The sequence below is a fragment of the Papaver somniferum genome, chromosome 3 (assembly GCF_003573695.1).
Source record: "Papaver somniferum cultivar HN1 chromosome 3, ASM357369v1, whole genome shotgun sequence".
NCBI classification, from domain to species: Eukaryota; Viridiplantae; Streptophyta; class Magnoliopsida; order Ranunculales; family Papaveraceae; genus Papaver; species Papaver somniferum.
Window position 1 is genome coordinate 86,074,003 of NC_039360.1, and position 22,160 is coordinate 86,096,162.

At 36.6% G+C, this 22,160-nt stretch overlaps 1 protein-coding gene across 1 annotated transcript; it reads left to right on the forward strand.

The window, feature by feature from the left end:
- The first annotated feature begins 7,903 nt into the window (after window positions 1-7,903).
- On the forward strand, window positions 7,904-11,562 carry LOC113356723 (myosin-9-like). Its single transcript, XM_026599933.1, has 3 exons — window positions 7,904-9,114; window positions 9,324-10,010; window positions 10,451-11,562. Exons 1-3 carry the CDS (start codon window positions 8,023-8,025, stop codon window positions 11,030-11,032), a joined length of 2,361 nt encoding a protein of 786 aa, XP_026455718.1. The 5' UTR covers window positions 7,904-8,022; the 3' UTR covers window positions 11,033-11,562.
- Window positions 11,563-22,160: the final 10,598 nt, after the last annotated feature.

The window sequence follows — 22,160 nt, forward strand, 5'->3', positions numbered from 1 at the left end:
GCAATCAGCAAATAGAAATATGCGAGCCCGATTGAATATAACATGAGTTAACTTGAATGGTACCAAAGACCAATGTTCAAGTGTCAATCAATGTAAATCAACAACCAAAGGTTGGATATTCTAATTGATTGGTCTTAACGCACAACCTGTGATATTTTAATTGTATAACAATATATAATACGGAAAAGAAATAACACAGACACCAGAATTTTGTTAACGAGGAAACTGCAAATGCAGAAAAAACCCGGGACCTAGTCCAGATTGAACAGCACATTGTATTAAGCCACTACAGATACTAGCCTACTACCAATGAACTTCAGACTAGAATGTAGTTGAACCCTAATCAATCCCACACTTGTTCAAGGTACAGTTGCGCTCGTTACGTCTCTGATCCCAGCAGGATACTACACACTTGATTCCCTTAGTTGATCTCACCCATAACCAAGAGTTGTTACGACCAAAAGTCGAAGACTTGATAAACAAATTTGTCTCACACAGAAAAGTCTATAGGATTGAATAAATCTGTCTCCCACAGAAATACCCAAGAGTTTTTGTTCCCTTTTGATAAATCAAGGTGAACAGGAACCAATTGATAAACTAGACTTATATTCCCGAAGAACATCTTATTATTATCAATCACCTCACAATAATCTAAATAGTATGATGACGAAACTAGATATTGTGGAATCACAAACGATGAGACGAAAATGTTTGTGATCACGTTTTATCTTGCCTATCAGAGAAATTAATCTCGAGCAAATCTTAGAGAAGATAGTACTCAAACGATAGACTCGGGCAAGATCAGAACACGCAACTACAAGAGAAATAGTTGGGTCTAGCTTCACAATCCTAATGAAGTCTTACAAGTCGTTAACCTACAAGGTTTAGGAAAACCTAAGGTTAAAGGAGAATCGACTCTAGCTTATGCAACTAGTAACACACAGGAGGGGTGTGGATTAGGTTTCCCAGTTGCTAGAGTTCTCCTTTATATAGTTTTCAAATCAGGGTTTGTAATCCAAGTTACCTTGGTAACAAAGCATTCAATATTCACCGTTAGATAAAAAAACTGATTCAACCAAGCTAATATCTTTCAACCGTTAGATCGAACTTAGCTTGTTACACACAAATGAAATGTACCCTCATTTAGGTTTATGAACCGTACCCAAACGTGTACACCCATGTTGGCTCAACAATGGTCAACTGAAGTTAGCCATATGATAACTCTCATATCAACCATATTCATCTTATCCATAACTAGTTTAAATGACTCAAATGAAACTAATTAAAGAGTCGTTCAATTGCTATATTCTCATAAAAGTATACAAGAACACAATAGAAACGAAATCGGTTTGATTCACTTGAATCAATTCATGAACATTATAGCCACAGTTTGCAAAGATTGCATTCCTTATTATATAAATGTTTAAGTTCATGTACACAACCGATTTTAGAAAGTAACCCACTCAAGTACGCAAACGGGTACGCATACTTTAGTAGACGGACTTAAGTTTGGTTACGCCAGTACGCGTACGAGTGCGCATACTTCAACACATTCCAACCTCCAACAGATTTTCACGGACGTAAACTTTCCACCGGTATGCGTACGGGTACGCATACTTGCCCAGACATCAGTAACCACCAGTACGCGTACGAGTACGCATACTTCAGGTTCCCGGTTTTGGACTTGTACACTAATGTGATTGAAACAGTATGCTTATATCCAAACATGGTTACATGATTATAAACTCTTTATTTTAATCATTGAAACTTTCTTAGAGGACGTTATATAGTTGTTGTTCACAAACTATTTTTCGTCAAAGCGATTTTCAAGTTATTGAAAAAATCATAATGAAACATTCCAAGACAGCACCAAATGATTGTATCACACAAACCATGTAAGATGTGACTCGACAATTTTCATATGATCTTATTCGGTCAAAGCGAAAGCTTGCCAACACATATTCCGAGAAATATATAAGCGAGATAAACTCAGCTCGAAATCTCAAATGTGTATAATAGAAAACTATATCGTAACACGACTTATGTCTCAATATAGGAGATAGAGTAGAAATAGACTTTCCAAGTGATAGATAAGTTTCAGTCTCCATATACCTTTTGTCGATGAAGTTCCACAAGCTCCCCTTAGTAGTTATTCGTCTTCAAGAGATGAACGCCTTGAAGTCTAAAGCTCAACTACACAATCTATGTCCTAGTTTTGAGACATCTAAATAGGCTAGAAATCAAGACTCATAGTTTTGATCACTAACATTGACAAACATGCTTGAGATAGCAACGCATACGAGTTCGACCGAGCAATGCTCTAACAGTCTTACCCAATGCAAAATATACATTAACAATTTCAGACACTTTGTGATTAAACTCATCAAATGAATTTAGGTTTTGAAGCCTAGCTTCTTTTTCAGAGGTATTCTCTTCAAATACGGTTGCTAAGATATCCCAAGCATCTTTAGACCTAGTGCACTTAGTCACATGGTGCTGAAAATCTGGCGTACTGGCATGGATAATAGCGTTTGACCTGTCAGAGTATTGGTTTTGCAGCACTAATATCGGTTTCACTATAACAACCAATATCCTTTGCAACAGTTATACCATCTACTGTAACTGTTGGAGGATCATAGCCATTTACAACACAAACCCATGATTGAAAATCTCGTGCTTGAAAAAAGAACGCATAACAATTTTCAACCATAAGTAATTTGAGCCATCGAAGACTGGCGGTACGTTTATAGAGATAGCACTTCTGTCCATAAAGTCAGACCGCTACAAACACAGGCTTATGAGATCTTAGCGTGTTTGCCTACTCTGATACCAATTGAAAACGCGGGGGTATAACAACCACACCGAATATTTCTTTTGGCAATATGTATGGACTAAACTCCAATATAATTCTGAGAGCACCAACTTAAAAGTGAGACTCAATCAAGAAAGATATCAAAGAGATTTATCTCTTTCTCAATACGATCAGTAAATCAACTAGATAGAAATCCGTGAGACTGATTGTTACGAGAATAACTCGGAGGGTACCAAAGACCAATGTCCGAGTGTCAATCAAGTCCTATCCTACAAACAAGGTCGGATTTATCAACTATGATTGAACTACGCACAACCTGTGATATTTCAATTATATAAACAAATATAATGCGGAAAAGAAATAACACAGACACTAGAAATTTTGTTAACGAGGAAACCGCAAATGCAGAAAAACCGCGGGATCTACTCCGTATTTGAACACCACACTGTATTAAGCCGCTATATACTCTATCATACTACAAGTTAACTTCTGACTGGAATATAGTTGATCCCTAACCAAGTCCCACACCGATTAAGGTACATCCACATTCCTTACACCTTTTGAATCCCAGCAGGACTCTATGCACTTGATTTCCTTAGCTGATCTCACCCATAACTAAGAGTTGCTACGACCCAAGTCGAAGACTTATAAACAAATCTGTCTCCCGCAGATAAGTCTATTCTGGTTGTTGTTTCCGTCTCTAGATAAAGATCAAAGTGTACAGGAAACTCAACTAATAATCCGGTCTTATACTCCCGAAGAGCAGCCTAGAAATATTAGTCACCTCAGAATAACCTAACTGATTAGCAGAAGAAGTTATTGCGAAATCACAAGAATCTGAGATGGAGAACTGTTGTGATTACTTTTTATATTTTACCCATCGGAGATAAATCTAGAGAAAATCTTGGAGAAGATTAAACTCAACACGATAGAAAAAGTAAGATCAGAATACGCAACTACAGAGAAAATAGTTGGATATCTGGATTAACGGATCCCAAATGAAATCTTCAAATCGTTAACCTAATAATGGTTTTGGAAAACCTAGGTTAATGGAGAATCGACTCTAGTTTGCAACTAGGACACACGAGAGTGTCGGGATTAGGTTTCCTGGATGCTAGAGTTCTCCCTTATATAGTCTTTCAAATCAAGGTTGCTTACAATCAAAGCTAAGATATCTTAGTAACAAAGCAATTGATATTCACCATTAAATGAACTCCTGATTTAAGATTCAAGCTAAGTCTGCTTAGTAACTAAGCAATCAATCTCCACCGTTATATGGTATTAGCTTGATACACACAAAGGAAATATACCTATATTTAGATATGGATGAACCGTACCCAAACGTGTATTTCTTGTTGCCTCAATAATAGTTAACCAAAGTTAACTACATGAACACTTATAGTTTAGCCACATTCATGTAACACTTCTAGATGATCAATCAATCATGATAGATAATCAAATGAATCTAAATATATTTCAAGAGAGTTGTTCAAATGTTCATCATCTCATAGAAATACATATGAACCATTTGAAACATATTCGGTTTGGTTTAGAATTGTACAAAGTACTTATACAAGAACCAATTCATGAACATAATGCCACGGTTTGCAAAACAAGTTCGCATACCTTATTTCATTAAAGTTCCAGGGACTTTAGTTCGTAAACTGAGTTCGCAAGCGAACCTGGGTTCATGGGTATGAATTGTCATACTTACCGATTTTAGAACCTAACCATTGTGTTCGCATACAGAGTACGTGAACCACAGTTACAGACTTAGCTAGTCTTACCCGTTCGCAAACCACAGTTTCAGACCTTTGTTAGTTAAACCCGTTCGCAAACACAATTCGCAAACAAGAGTTTCAGACCTGAACTAGTATTAACAGTTTGCATACTAGGTACGCATACTGTATTATATCCAGATGTTGGCAGTAGTTCTAAAACTCTCATTTAATCGTTGAAACATCCTTAGAAGACAACAATGGTAATCTTACACATACCACTAGCTTCAAGTATTTTTCAAGTGAGTAATCAATCAATACGAAACTTCCCAAGTTAACATCAAATGATTATCTCACACAAATCATGTAAGATGTTCAAGGTAATTTTCACATGATCATCTTGACTTAATATTTAGTTGCCAACAAATGAATTGTCTACAACTAAACTCTTCAAGTCGATGATGAAGTTTAGATAAAGCTAAAGAGATTCCAACACTTATTTCGAGAAATTTCAAATGTATATAATGTAAAAGTCCATATAGTTATACGACTTGGTATCTTTAGAAGATAGAATAAAATAAACTTCTAAGTGATAGATAAGATTTAGTCTCCACATACCTTTTGTTGATGAAGTTCCTCCAAGCTCTTCAGTAGATCTTCTTCTTCAATTGGTGAACGTCGTGAAGTCTAATGCTCAATTACACACTTTTATCCTAATCCAAGACATATCTATAAGTAGACCAGAAATCAAGTTTATAGTTTTGATCAACTAAACTTGACAAACAAGCTTGAGATAGCAACGCTTGCGAGTTCGACCGAGCAGTGCTCTAACATGTAGTGATGTTAATGTGTCTCTTTTAGAGACAAATTTTAGTGGGTATGTTGTTATTTCGAGAAGTGAAAACGGTTTTCGTTTCTATTACTGATAGTCTTAACTTAGAAAGTTACATATGAGATGATAGAATAGTATTGTACATTTTTCATTTATATTAATCATAATTGCATTTTTCCTCATCCTAAGCCGTTCAATTTTCCTACCCGACGTGTCACAATTGGTGACTGGACACAGAGGTAATAAAAGAAAAAAGTTGGGCAGATATGCAATTTACACATCCCCAGATTTGTAGTTGTTCATCCAAATGTGGTGACACACGTCGCAATTGGGACAAAGGACATGAATGTCATTTATAAAATTGGTAAACCCTATTTGGTAATAATATCTCCCTCATCTATCACCTTCCATCATCAACTACCCTACAACACGCGTCAACATTCAGCTAAAAAGGTAATTTCGTCCTCTGACTCACATGTGTAACTCTCTGTGTGCCTCGATTGACCATTTAATGACCGTTGGATGTAAAAAGTGACGGTGGGAATTTTCCCATAAATTTTTTTCCATGGGGCATTTTCCCAACGGGGCATCGAAATATAGGGCATTTTCCCGATTTTCCCCTAGTTCTTTTAAGATCAGCTCTAGGATTAATCTTCTGTTTAAGGTTAGAAAGAACATCATGCTCAACTGCAAGAGAGACTACTTTTTTCTCAAATAATGATTGGTTTCTGAGAAAAAATAAATGAAGTCTTGAGTCTCTTTGCTGAGTTACAGGTACGCATCAGACCCAAATTTGCTGATTCAGAAGGATGAACATGAATCAAAATCGAGTCAGCTGGCTTATCTGTCTGACTAGAAATCTGCTTGAGAATAACTGGTAACCATTATCCAAAATAACATGTGGTTGTGCTTGAACATGACCTATATCAAAGATTTTTGAAGCACTAAATCTATTCTTAAAAGGACCCATGTGAAGATTTCTTTTCAATAATTTTTTATCTGATATTTTAGAGCTTTGTTCAGCATCAGTTGCTTTGCATTTATCATTATTGTTCTGATTAGAGTTTCATCTTGTGTATCCAAAACTACATCTACTTAAAACATGGTACAATATCCCAAGGCCACAGCTGAGTCTGATTCATAAAGATTGACTAGAGGTTGTGGTGGCATCCATCTTGGTACTTTTAGTAAAGAGTATTTAGTACCAAAAGAACTTGCTTCCTTAATTGCCTTTTGTTTGGCTATCCATCTTGGATATACAACATCTTTATGATCAATAATGTGGCAGAAAGTACATAAATACCTTGGACACATGAAGTATCTACATTCAATGAGAAAATGTTCAATTCTTCCTGTAGTAACAAGAGGTATACTTGCTGGTAAGGCACGTTGGATAGAAATACGATCATAGACTTTAACATTCTTGTTTAGAGGATGACTACCATAAGGATCCTTCGCTTCAATGAGCTCACCGAGTTTGAAAGTAAGCTTTTGAAGATCTTCGAACTCATTATCCTTTGGCACATTACATAAAATGAGCCATATTACCTCATACTCATTACATTCCGTATGAGGAACAACTCCGAGGACAATAAGATAACCACAGGCGAACCATGAACGTTGCTCATTAACTCTGTTGAAATCATTCTCCACTATAAATCTTATCAATACTTTGTTTATTAAGCCACTGAAGGTTGTGATATTTGGAGTTTGAGCTAGCGGCCATTGTGAACAAAGTGGTGTCTAATAGAAGATGTGGGAACTAGAGTCTCACTGCAAACATATCCTACCATACACTATTTCCAGTTATTATCATTTTCAGCTAAGACCACAATTTTGTCAATAAATACCAGTTCGGTAAGGGTTGAGGGGATACTTGAAGGTAATATGGATTTTTCTGCCATTTGAAAGAATAAATCTTGAATATCTTTAGCTGTAAAAGGAGTCTTTTCGGGATGTCTCCATATAAATAAGAAATCTAAGAAAAATGAAGAGGATAGGTCTTGAATGGTTTTTGAAATGAGTGGTTGGGGTATGCTTATACATACATATTCGTGCGAGATAATGCCAGATAATGGTAAAGCATGTGTTATGAACCCTGAACTCTGAATACAACATTACTCTTTGATATTCAGACAGATACAGGGATTTGAGGATATCAGAGACTGAACCTTAAACTGGGAAGTATTTGAAAGTTGACTATGTTTTATGTAGGTAAGAGGGAAATTTCAAAAACTTTTTGATGATCGTCATCATCTAATTTGAAAACGAATAGAAAATCATCATGAAATGAAACTTAATGCTTATAATTTTTTTGAGTTTCCATAATTGGCTCACCCCCAACTTCCTAGTCCCCCAGTGTGTCAAAAAAAAAGAACTTCCTAGTCCCGTAAATCCCACTTTTTTAACTTTCGGCACCCAATGACACCATAAAATTCGCATGACTAGCCATTGTCATAGTAATTCCGGCCGGCCACTAACAGCAACGGCGTTTTATATTCACGCTAAATCTAAACAAGCCCAATAGGTGTACGCATCTTCTCCTTTTCTCACTCTAAAAAAAAAACTTCTTCTATTATCTCAGAAATAATTGCTGCTCGATAATTGTTATCAGAAGCTGAATCCTACTGGAACAATCTGTACTCTGCTAAGACGAATTCATGGAAGATGAAATGGCTTCTCTGTTTGAAGGTATGATCCTCTTCAATCCTTCTGAAATTTCAGATAATAATAATAATAATGATACAGACAATAGTAGTAAAAACGATCGTGAATCGAATCCAGTTGTTGCTATACCTCATGTATCTTCATCATCATCATTAGCAACAACTTCATCAGAACCAGTAACAGAAGAATTAACAATTTCATCATCTCAACCATTAGATGAAAACCTTTTCTCTGATCTTACTCTTGTCACTCCAATTGAAGACCTAACCTCAAATCTCCAATCTGATTCTCCTTCCACATCTGCTACTGCTACTTCTACTTCTTTATCAGCTAAGATTCCATCAATATCTAGACAGATTTCTAGAAAGAAAAAGAAATCAGCTATTAAGATTGGATACGGCAGAGATTCGTATATTCAAGATGAGCCATCTCTTTCTTCTCCAATTGAACCTTCTAATTCTTCAATTTCAATTCAAAATTCAGAGGCGAATACCCTTTTGAGAACAGAATCAGAAAAATCTCATCTTTCGACTCAATCAGAGTCAGAACCTCAAAATTCATCAATTGAGGTTGAGATTCAAGAAGAAAGAGTCTTGAGCGATAGGGATTGTGCAAATAGTGTGGAGGCTGAAACTAAGCCTGATCTTGTTCCTGTGCCGGAGACTACTAGAATCAGTGATCCTGAGACCAACTGTGATTCCATTGAAGATAAATTGATGTCAATAAAAAATCAAATTAGAGAAAAGATTGATAATATTAGGGTTATGGTGGACTCTGCCTCTGTAAAGAGAAAGGAGTCATCGAGAAAACGAAGAAAAGCAGCCGAAAAAGTGAGTTTGTTATCTATCAAGTATATGGAGTTGGAAAAAGAACTGGAAGAGGCTTGTGAAACTGAAGATTTTGAGAGAGCGGAAAGAGTGAGTGAGAGCGCGGCGGTAGTGGAAAAGGAGAAGGAAGGATTTATGAATGCATTGAGAGATGCTGAGGCAGAATGTGATGCTGATGATTTGAAGATGCAAATGGTTTTGGAGATGCAAATTGCAGCTGAAGAAGAAGGTGTACAGTTGTTGGAACAATTCGCTAAGGTTAGAACAAAAAACTGAACCCTTTTGTACCTAATCGTGTGATGTTGGTTAGTTTGCTTGATTTTGTTCAGTTTCGTGCTTTAAGTTGATTAGCTTAGGGAGAAACACGTTTATACCTGATTCTCATAATAACATTTGTGTGTTATAGGCTTACAACCAGAGCACCCCTGATATTAAAACTGCCAGTGACATTTATCTTTGTTTTGCAGGAAGCTTCTGACAATGCAGATTTGATATTGAAGAATGCACAAGTATTTTCCTCAAAAGAAATGGCCCACTGGCAATCATCTGTAGAAAACTTAGAGATAAGAAAGATGGAGTTAGAAATTGAAACTGACTTAATAAATGATGCACGTACGGGATTGGATAAATCCATTGATCTCTCAGTTCAAGATGACAAGAGAGAGAAGGAACTTCTTTGTAAGAAGCGAGATGACTTGAAAGAGGACTTGGAGAAACTGCTTCTTTTGGTTAGACAAAAGGAAGCAGAGATTGCAGAAAATGATTTAAATATCCAGGAAGTTGAGAAAAGGATCGATAACGGGTTGTCTGGGTTTCACGAAGCACAAACTAGCGTTGATATGAAATTCCATGACATGAAGTCCGCTCTTTCTGTAATGGAGAAAGAAAATGAAGCCTTATGCATTAAGAAGAAAGAAGTTGATGACTTCGTTGCTCAAGAGGAAATTAAAGGGGCAAAAATCAGAGAATTGACCAGTGTTTCCATTGCTGAAGCAACAGCATGCAAAGAGCTCGTTGCTCTAAGAAAATCTCTGGCATTACCTATTTTGAGGTCCAGGGAAGATAAAGTTAGACTTGCCAAGACTGAAGAGAAAATTTTGGAGGACGTCCAAATGCTTAGGCAAGAGGTCTCAGCTGCAAGAACTTCTCTTCAGGTAATTTTGTAGCCTTTTTTTATCAGTGCTGATTTATTTCACGAAGAAATTACTTAAACGAAGGCGCTAGTAACGAGAAAAAAAGAAGTTGATTGCTTATCTGTTTAGGCTGTATTGTTTCTCTATACCAAACCCCAAGTATGTTAATAATTTGATTCCTAGCATTCTTGAATCGTCTTATTTTAAAACCATATTAGTACCATAATGCATGTGTATTGATGTATGCTAGATTTTGGAATTTCTCAACTTATTTATTGTGTCATATTTCCAATGCTTGTGACTCAAGGTCACCCAAGGAACTTTGTCTTGCCTGTCCATCCTGAGTTTGCATATATGAAGCACAGTGAACATTCATATTAGTGTTAATAATTTCCCTTTATAAGACTCGTTGTCATTTTATTAATTTAATTTATTCTCTTTGTTTCTGTTTCTTATTAAAGGAGCTTTCTTCGGCAAGATCCAATATCCAGCAAGAAATTACTGCTTTCAAGCAAAGGGTTCTTTTCATTGACAAAAGAAGTCCAGAATTGGAAGCAGAAAAGAAGGTTGCTGCTGCTGCCAGGAATTTCAAGGAAGCAGGAAGAATAGCTGCAGAGGCAAAAACCCTCAGTATCGAAATGGAAGGTGTGCAGATAAAGTTAGAAGCATCCATATCAGAGCTTGAGAAAATCGAAGAAGATATCAAAAACACTGTTGCAAGACTTCATGAGTCGGAGGAGCTGATTTTATGCAAGGAAAAAGAGGCAGCATTGGCTGGGTGTGAGAGGCTACATTTAGTTGCTGCTGCAGCAATTGCTGAAAGATCAGCTGCTCTTGAATTCGGTGACTCTGAAGAAGCAAATGCCTTGCTTTCAGAGATTGAAACTGCTAAATCTCAGGCAGCAAAGCTTCAAGAAGCTTATGGTCTTGAAGAGAAGTTTGCAAATTCAGAAAATCACTTGATCTCGATGGAACTCATAGCGAATCTTGGAAGTGATCAGTTATCTAAAATGGTTTCTTCTGTTTCTGTCACTACAACATGAGGGTAACCCGATAATAACAATATTGGACATTCTTCAAAGAAACGCAGAGTAACCCTTACCTTACTGCTTGTTTTAAATACTTTTAGGGGGTCAAGTCAAAGTAGACGTAAGAAGGAGAACGCATCCATATATGTGCATTACCAATCTACATTCACTCCTCAGACTTCGTCTGGTTTAGGTACCCATAATTGGAGCAAACGTCTTCCATTTCATTTGCATCTCATCAAGTGGTTCGATTTTAGAGACTGCATCTTTTGCTGATCAGGAGATTCCACTGGTTACTAGTTCCTGCTCTCATCTTTATTGATATTTTTTTCCCCTTAGATCATTCCCTGAATAGAGAAAATCAGTTCTGTAATTTAGTAAAAAGATTTCCATTTTTTTTTCTTGCATACAAAGTTCTTCTGATTTTTTTTCCTGCATACAAGGTTCTTCTGGAAATGGAAGTACAGTACTTTTTTCTGTCAGTTTGTATTGTTTAAAACACTGAAGGTGAGAATTGATAGAATTGTGAATGAATTTTGAATTTATATTTAGTTTCACAAGTTTCCGTTAGACCGTCACTGAAGGGCCAATAGTTCAGGACTGAAATTGGAAACACTTTGTTTCCTGCTTTCAATGTCCTCTCCATGTCTGTTGGTTATTTCTTAGAGAGGTTTTTAATTTTTACGCTGATAGTAGATGGGGCAGCGATTGCAGGACAAAATGAACCTTCCAGGTTCATGACAGAGATTCCGCATTGACAGCACACTTTCCGGTTGTACTTGTTATCTGGAACTTGTCAAGCCTTTTATTGTTAAGTTCATAGGAGACAAGATACACTAGCCAAATTTATAGATATATATTGCAAAGATAAGTTCATAGGACTCGAAACTAAATTAAAGATAAGTTCCACCGAAACAGGAATTAACAGTATCGGTAATTAAAGATGCAGTAGAAACAAATCCTTTCCGACTGATGATACTGATGTAGTTGTTGCTGCTGAAAGTGCTATCTGAAGATTACACAGAAAGCACAAACGGCAAACAGAACAAACAAATTAAAGATCAGGTATAGTCACAGTAATAGTACTCCCCAGCCCCAGCAATTAAACGCTTCAACTCTTCTGGAAAATAACGAGGTTCATATTCTCTCGAAAGTTCCATTTTGGCAAGAAAATCTGCAGGCCTGTTTACACTTCTTTCAACATAGGAAGCTATACAAGTGCCTTCCCGATACAAGTGCCTTCCTGATAACATAATCTGTGTCAGGAATTCCAAGATGAGATTAAAATGTTCATCCTTCTGCACATTATGCTCCAAACAACCCTCACAAAACACTTTGAAATACGTGCTACCATGTAAAACACACTTTCCTTCACAGTGGCTCCGGAAGCAATAATTTATGATCTCATTCACAGAATGAGAATTGGAAACAATAAATAACTTGGTTATATCGGGATACCTGCTAACAATATCTAACCCATTCTTGATGCCTTTGATTGAATGTACAATGCAGATACCCCTTCTAAAGCGCGCCCAGATTTAACAAGAACTGATTCTCCACCCACACGTTTGAGCAATACCCCATATCCCCCCTTTGCAGTTTGCACTGCTCTTTTTGCATCCTTTCCCTTTCTCCTTCCCCTTCCTATAGAAATCATCGACATACATAATATACTTCGCGCCACTAGTAATTTCCACCTTTTTAGGTTTAGGTAGAAGCGTACTGGTAATCTTTGAGCAGGACAGACTTCCGGATTTTTCATATGATGCATCAGAATCGGAAAAATCGTCCACACCAACCGAACTAAGTTTGGGATGATCATCATATTCTTCAAAATAAGACTTAACAGGTTCATCTTCACGTTTATCTTCATGTCCATAATATGTATGCAGATTATCATCTCCAGAACCAACAAGAACAGATACAACAGAATGAGCTATAGCAGCAGACCACATTTCGTCTGAGACTTCACAATAGGTGATGTGGGAATTAGGATGCTTGTGGTCAACATTATGTTAATATATATCCTTATTTAAGGATAATATATTGTTTCCTAGTATATAGGATCTTTGTTTTATCATAATATATTGGGCTATATTTATTCATAAGTTGTGTAACCAGAATTGATAAGATTATCATAATAAGAATTATCTTCTTCTTGATCCTATATTTGTGAACATGGTATCTATGAGCTAGGGTTCTTGAATCATGGGTAGTGATTCAGAATTATACCAAAATAATCAAAACAAAAAGGGCAGATGGAAAACAAATTTTCTCCTATTATCGTTCAATCTGAAGGTGCAGTATTCAAGCCTGGGATTGTTCTTGATGAAACAAACTATGATTTGTGGTCACAAATCATGGAGATGCATATTGCTGAAAAAGAAAAAACCTCCTTTATTATGGGAAGGACAAGAAAACCTACCAAGGAAGATCCAAGATATGAGAAGTGGCACACAGATAATCAAAAAGTCAAGAGATGGTTGTTGATGTCTATGTCACCTGAAATCATGAAGAGATATATTCGGTTACCTACTGCTAGAGAGATTTGGGATGCATTATCTAAAGCCTTTTATGATGGAGATGATGAGATGCAGGTATTTACTCTAAATCGACAAGCGTTTTTGGCAAAACAAAATGGCAGAGCACTCTTAATTTAATATGGAGAACTAACTGAAATATTTGGAGAGCTGGATCATCGTGACAAGGTGGTTATGGAGAATTCTAATGATATTGAAGCCTATCGAAAATCAATTCAGCGCCTAAGGGTGCATATATTCCTTGCTGGATTAGATGAAAGTTTTGAACAGATCCGTGGTGAAATCTTGAGAAAGGATCCTATTCCTGAATTGGAATCATGTTATGCACTCGTTCGTCGTGAATCTGTTCGACGTACAATGATGGCAAAAGAATCGGAAGAAGTTGAACCTGCTGTTATGGCAACTCGAAACCGGTACAATCAAAAAGGGTCTTTTCAGAGATACTCAAATACTGAGGTGGACAAGTCATCACTTAAGTGTACACACTGTAATCAATCTAGAGATACAATTGACATGTGTTTCGAGTTGGTTGGATATCCAGATTGGTGGGATCAACATCTGGAGAGGAAGAAGGAGACAAAGAAAAATCCTGGTGCTCCAATGGCTTCAACAAAGAAAGGAAAGGATTCCATGGTAATATCTGCATCAGTAGCAAGGACAGGTAAGGATGGTAAGTTTTTAAATGTTTCTTCACTTGTTTCGAATAATTCATGGATAGTTGATTCCGGTGCCACAGACCATATGACATGTGATTCTAAACAAATCTCTCCCCTTAAACCATCCTTACAAAAAAACAGTCTTTACTGCAAATGGCTCACAAGCTCCAATTACTGGTGAAGGGTCAATATCTCTCACTAAAACTTTAAACTTAGATTTTGTCTTAGTAGTTCCTACATTAGACTGTAATCTCCTATCAGATTCCCAAATAACTAATAGATATTTGGCCTGACTGTTGTGTTTTTAAGGACATCACAACGAAGCAAACGATTGGTTATTGTAGGATCAGAATTTCGCGACAACGATACGCTCGCGAAATTCTTAACAACGCATTACAAAAATGTCGCAGAGCACTTTGAGAAACGACACAATAGGTGATATTAGCTTAAACATAAGAAAAATGTAATAACTTTGCGAAGATTAGAAGATCTGCGAAATTAACATTTGTAAGCTTGCGATATCATCGCAAGTCAGATCCGAAATTAGGGGAAATTTTAGTTGTATATGAGCTGTCATCCACTAGGTAGCATCCTATATAAAGAGAAAGGTAGGAGAGATAAAAGTAACTTGTATTATTGTTATCTTCTTATTCTTACCCAAAAACCAGAGAGATGGAGAGAGCTCCAAATACTCATTAATGGAGTCTCAATGTAATTCAATGATCATAGTGAAACCTAACCCCGTGGATGTAGATCAAATTGATCGAACCACGTAAATCTTGTGTCTTATTTTCTATTTTCATTATCTTTATCTTTATTTTCATATCGAATAAGTTTATATCTAGAAATTATAGTCATGATAATACAATGGGTATGTTGTAGGATTTCCTGCAACTACATTTTGGCGCTAGAAACAGGGAGGAGTAAAGGATTTATCCCTCATGTAGCTTGTTGGTTCAAGAAGTTTCCATGAAGATTAGATATTGTTCATATTTTTCTAGATCTACAAAGTTTAGGTTCAAAAATGGAAATTTTATGGAAGAAATCACACTTTCAGGGAGTAAACATCATCAATAATTCAAAGACATGAAAAGAGTGAGAGAAAAAATTAGTTGTTGTGGTGAAATTTAAGGAAAAAATGGAAGTTTCAGTGGAAGATTTTCATGTTCAGGAGAAGAAACAAGGGAAAGACGAAGATAAGATAAGAGGCAGGCGCTGTAATTTCTGTCACAAACAGAAATTCGCACAGATGGTGTAAGTTTGAGCGAACAACAAATAGGTCACGGGTTTGAATTCGCAGAGACACATATTTTTCATTTTCTTCTCATTTGCATGGGAGAATAAAATAATAAGGAAAAAAGTTATGCGCTAATTTCGCAAAGACGTTCTTGCACAATTGGTCCAGAGAGCAGTATGTGTGTTCGTGGTCGCAAGTTCGAATTTACCTGCGAACATAATTTTCTTCTTTTTTACAGAGAGCGAAGAAATGAATAATTTCGCAAACAAGAGGCAGCACAATTGGTCATCTGCGAAGTTAATGAGTTCATGGTCGTGTGATCAAGTCCCAACACATGCGTATTTTTTCGCACAGATATTTTTTTGATTATTTCACACAAAAGAGAGTTGATGATAATTTCGCAGAGATATTTCGCAAAGAAGAAGCTTGCACAGTTGGTTAGGAGGCATGAATGCAAGCAGCAGGTCGCGAGATCAATTCTTGCTTCTCGCATGATTATTTTTGTTACGCGAAATTTATACATAATTTCCTCTCACACAGTTGGAATTTGATTACTTCGCAAGAACTCTGATTATTTCGCAAGAGAGGCTTAGCAAAGTTGGTATGTTGTGAGAATATGCACGTAGCAGGTCGCGGGTTCAATTCTTGCCTCTCACATCTATTTTTGCTAAGCGACATTTATACTTCATGCAACGTATTTTTCGCGCGAGATTGACAACAACAGCGAATCACATAAAAGCTAAATACCACTTTCCTTGAACATTTTACTTTTACAGAAAATAAAAGATTTTTGATTTGATTTACAAAAAGCGATTCAATCGCACGATTACAAAGATTTAAAGATTTCAAAGATTATAAAGATTTCAAGATTACAAAGACTTCAAAATTACAAAGATTTCGAGATTTCAAAATTACAGAAAACTGAGAAAATTCAATTTATATGTTTCTCTAGAATATTTCTTTTGCAGATAATAAAAAGATTTTTGATTTGATTTACAAAACGCGATAGAATCGCAGAATTACAAAGATTTCACAACTACAAAGATTTCAGAGTTACCATGTATTAGAATTTCTCTTGAATATTTATTTTGATTCAAATGATATGATATTATGAGAATGAAAGAATGAATGAAAAAGATGACAGAAATGAAAATATGAATGAGAGAATAAAGAAACGCGAACATTTCGCAGAAACAAAGAGACGCGAAAATTTCGCAGAAACGCGAATAAAATTTCGCAGATAGGGGCGAACCTTTATGGCGTACACCCTAGTTCGCGAATACAATTTCGCAAAAGGCAAATGTAAGACCTAAATTACGTCATATAAGGGGGTACTTGTTGCATGGCTCAGGCAAAGGCTACACCGCCACCGGAACCTGAGTCATGGAGATTTGAGGTCAATAAAGCATATCCGGGAGAGGCACCTTGGAGTCTCAGCTTAAGCTTATGACTTAGGTTGGGCGACTAAGGTAATAAGGACTCTCCCAAGGAGTGCGGAATCTGATCAAGGCGCCGAGGTACACGGTTGATTCAAGAGTGCCAGGGGCGTCTGGAGCGTACCTTGCCATTCTTGACAAGTCTTGGCTTATACTGCACTCGGCCCGAAGAAAACCCCACTTAGGGTGCAGTCTCGTAACCATAATCCCTATAGGTAAAAGGGATAAGATGTTGCGAAAACAACTGGTTGTTGTTAATACTGGATGTTGTTAATACTGGATGGGAGGAGCTAACCTTGTATGGTAGAAGTATGCCTTCTTTAAGGGGCAACCAGGGGGGAGATAAGGGCGGCACCCTCCATTAGGGAGCTGATAAGTGTCTTAAGACGCAAATGTCATGAGGCTTTTTACTCGCAAGGGTATCAAGACTTGTCATATTTGTGCGACAGTCCTGAAGAGGAAATAATACTAGAGAAAAAGATAAGACGAGATCAATGGGTCATTACATGAAAGTGTGAAGACGTCCTGCGATTTCGTCGCAAGACGGAAATGTCATGGGGCTTTATTTTCGCAAGAATATTTAGGCCTGTCATATTGCCGCAACAATCCTGAAGAGGCAATAATACAAAAGAAAAAGTTAAGGCAAGATCAATGGGTTTTTGCATGAAAGCGCAAAGACGTCCTGCGATTTTGTCGCAATGACAAGAGGTGGAAAAATAAGACCTTTAACTAGGAAGGCAAAATAAGACCACATAAGAAAATGAGTAAGCAAGTAAGCTTGCCAGAATGATTATATGTAAGCAAACAAGCTTGCGAATATGTACATGAAAATGAAAATGAAACTGAGGCAGTGAAAATGCCGCAGACTTGATATTATGATCATACTGTTATGAGATACTAATAGTGCAGGAAAAAGGAAAGATGAAACACAAGTAAGAACTTGTGAGGAACAATAACTACACGAAGAGGAATGCATACACTAAAGAAAAAGCCATAGAAATGGAGGAAATTTAAAGCTACATCAATTTTAGCGTGCAAAATGAGCTAAGTAACACAAACATTAGCTATACATTGCAATTGATAAGCATTCTCATCATACAAGCATCATACTCGCATCATAAAAGCATTGCATAAGCATTTCATAGCATAAACATCGCATACACATTTCATAACATAATCATCACATAAGCATTATATTCGCACAAGTACTTTACAAAAATGTACGGAATAATATTGCAGAACTTCGCAATAGTATCGCAGAATTTAGCAGAATTATTCAGGATTACTCAGAATTTCACAGGATTATTCAGAATTTCGCAAGATTATTCAGAACTTCGTAGAATAATTCAGAACTTCGCAGAATGATTCGAAATTTCGTAGAATGTGTCATAATTTCGCAGAATGTGATTATTTCGAATGATGTGATTATCTCGCTCAATTATTTCGCACAATTATAAGCAACTTGAAGAGATTATACTATCGCATGAGCACAAAACATGAGACAGAGGCAAGATAAGAATGAAGAAACAATTCGCACATTCAACATTTTCTCAAGGATTCTACCCTCATAGATAAAGAACAGAGGCAACTATGGATTACCAAGAAAACATTTTATGTTCTTTATCTTCTCGGTAAGAATCACCAAAAATGGAGTAATAATTTCGCATGAATAGAGGCAATACTTATTATTCTCATTCAAGGACGGATACTTCTTATATTTCTAGGATTGAATACTTCTTATATTTCTCAAAGGATACTTCATACTTCTTATATATTTCGAGGATTGAGTACTTCTTATACTTCTTCAAGGATACTTCATACTTCGCATACTTCAAGAGATGATACTTCTTATTTACTTCGCAACGCTCCGAAACTTCACAAAATAATAGAGGCAAGTACGTACTTTTCAAGTCCAGTATTTTTTCGCTCGTTCCTTCATCAACAAAGATCAAAGACTACTCCAAAAACACGTATCTCTCTCCAACAACTACAACAATGGATTTTTTCCTGAAGATCGCTCTTAAAGCAATATTCAAGAAAAAAAAGGCAAGATGTAGGATCAGAATTTCGCGACAACGATACGCTCGCGAAATTCTTAACAACACATTACAAAAATGTCGCAGAGCACTTTGAGAAACGACACAATAGGTGATATTAGCTTAAACATAAGAAAAATGTAATAACTTTGCGAAGATTAGAAGATCTGCGAAATTAATATTTGTAAGCTTGCGATATCATCGCAAGCCAGATCCGAAATTAGGGGAAATCTTAGCTGTATATGAGCTGTCATCCACTAGGTAGCATCCTATATAAAGAGAAAGGTAGGAGAGAGAAAAGTAACTTGTATTATTATTATCTTCTTATTATTACCCAAAAACCAGAGAGAGGGAGAGAGCTCCAAATACTCATTAATGGAGTCTCAATGTAATTCAATGATCATAGTGAAACCTAACCCCGTGGATGTAGATCAAATTGATCGAACCACGTAAATCTTGTGTCTTATTTTCTATTTTCATTATCTTTATCTTTATTTTCATATCAAATAAGTTTAGATCTAGAAATTATAGTCATGATAATACAAGGGGTGTGTTGTAGGATTTCCTGCAACTACAGTTATGGTGTTAAGCGTGGGAAGTTGTATTATCTGGATTTGGAGTCAAGTAGTTCGGATAAGCTGCGTCAAACTCTTCTTGCTGATGGTTCTGAGGGGGAGAGACAAAAATCTCAAATTTTGTTATGGCATCGACGATTGGGACATGCGTCGTTTGGTTATTTAAAAAAATTATTTCCTAGTTTGTTTGCAAAACTTGATATTTCTAGTTTTCATTGTGAAGTATGTGAACTTGCAAAAAGTCATCGTGCTTCTTTTCTATTATCATTCAATAAGAGTCCAGTTCCTTTTATGATCATACACTCTGATGTTTGGGGGCCATCTAAAACTACTACCCTGGGTGGTTCAAGATGGTTTGTTACTTTTATTGATGATTGCACTAGAATGACGTGGGTGTGTCTCATGAAAAACAAAAGTGAAGTTACCGCCTTGTTTCAAAAGTTCCATAAGATGATTAACACTCAGTAAAACAAACATATTCAAGTACTTCGTAGTGATAATGGTGGTGAATATATGGATTCTGACCTTCAACATTATTTTGAGGGACACAGGATTATTCATCAAACTACTTGCTCTAATACGCCTCAGCAGAATGGAGTAGCAGAGAGAAAGAATCGTCACTTACTGGAAGTGGTCCGTGCTTCATTAATAGAAGCACATATGCCACTGATGTATTGGGGAGAGGCACTTACTTCTACATCATATCTTATCAATCGAGTGCCATCCAGTACCATTGTGTTTCAAACACCCCATCAAGCTCTTGCTGAAGCAGTTGTAGCTCCAACTGTTCCTAATATGCCGCCTCATGTGTTTGGTTGTGTAACTTATGTTCATCTACACAAGAACCAACGTGAATTGGCTCCTAGAGCTCTGAAGTGTGTATTTGTGGGATATGCAACAACTAAAAAGGGATACCGTTGCTATCATCCTCCAACCAAAAGAATGTTTGTTACTTTGGATGTTGTATTTCATGAAGATACTATGTATTTTTCATGTGAGTCTGAACTTCAGGGGGAGTACCATAAGGAAATTCATACTCTTAACTATGATGAAGATATATCGGAAATTGATGTATCTGTTATTGTCAACTCTGATGATATGGTAAGAGAATCTGTTGATGAAAGTTCTTCACGAGAATAAACAAAAAGAACAGTATTAGATCGTGATATAGAGATTCAAGATGAGGTTATGATAGAAGAGATTCCAGAGTTTACATTACCTCAAGAAGATGAAACACCAAACCAATCGTCTGCTACGGATGTTCTTGAAGAATCTAGGAGACAACTTTCACAACGTGTAAACAGAGGTATTCCTAAACCCAGATATGAACCTGAAATATCTAGTAAGGTTAAGTACCTTATGAGTCATTATGTCTCTCACCATCGTTTGTCTAAAGCTAATAAGGCATTCGTGAATCAACTATCTACTGTTTTTATTCCTAACAATTTGCAGGAAGCATTAGCTGATCCAAAATGGAGAGCAGATATAGAAGAAGAAATGAGGTCCCTTTTACAGAATGATACTTGGGATTATGTTTATTGTCTAGAAGGAAGAAAGATTGTGGGGTGTCGTTGGATTTTCACCATTAAATACAAGGCAAATGGTGAGATTGAACGTTATAAAGCAAGATTAGTTGCTAAAGGGTACAACCAAACTTATGGCATCGACTATACAGAAAGTTTTGCTCCAGTAGCTAAAATCAACACAATACGAGTATTGTTATCGCTTGCTGCAAACTTGGATTGGCCTTTACAACAATTTGATGTAAAGAATGCCTTCTTGCATGGTGAATTAACTGAAGAAGTTTACATGGAGCTCCCACCTGGTATTTCAGTTCCAGGATCTCATGGTAAGAAGGTATGTAAGCTAAACAAGTCATTGTATGGACTAAAACAATCTCCAAGGGCCTCGTTTGGCATATTCACCAAATCTATGAGGAACTTTGGATATCGTCAGAGTAATTCTGATCATACTTTGTTCATAAAGAAAAGGAAGGATAAAATTACTGCTCTTATCATATATGTAGATGATATGGTGGTGACAGGAAATGATCCAGAGGAGAGGAAATCTTTGCAAAGATACTTATCAAAGGAATTTCAAATGAAAGATCTTGGTTCATTGAAATACTTCCTTGGGATTGAAGTTTCTCGATCAAGTGAAGGAATTTTCTTATCACAAAGGAAATATGTTCTTGATCTGCTAAAAGAAGTGGGCATGTCAGCATGTCAGCCAATCCATACACCTTTAGAAGAAAAGGTAAATCTGTGTATTGAACCTGATCAAGTTCCTGCTGATAAAAGGAGATATCAAAGACTTGTGGGGAGATTGATATACCTATCTCACACAAGGCCAGATCTTGCTTATGCACTCAGTGTTGTTAGTCAATTCATGCACAATCCAGGTGAACAACACATGGATGCAGTTTTACGTATTTTGAGGTATTTGAAGTCTGCTCCTGGAAAAGGAATTTTATTCTCTAAAAATGAAGATTATAAAAAGGTTGTGGCATATATAGATTCTGACTATGCAGGAGAAATAGATGGCAGACGTTCTACTGCAGGCTACTTTACCTTTGTGGGAGGTAACTTAGTTACTTGGAGAAGTAAGAAACAAAATATTGTTACACGATCAAGCGCATAGGCTGAATTCAGAGGTATGGCAGA

Excerpts from the sequence above, each read along its gene's own strand:
- LOC113356723 (XM_026599933.1), top strand. The coding sequence starts at position 8,023 with ATGGAAGATGAAATGGCTTCTCTGTTTGAAGGTATGATCCTCTTCAAT. Across the intron at positions 9,115-9,323 it reads TGTTGGAACAATTCGCTAAG|GAAGCTTCTGACAATGCAGA; the intron begins GTTAGAACAAAA and ends TTTGTTTTGCAG. Across the intron at positions 10,011-10,450 it reads CTGCAAGAACTTCTCTTCAG|GAGCTTTCTTCGGCAAGATC; the intron begins GTAATTTTGTAG and ends TTCTTATTAAAG.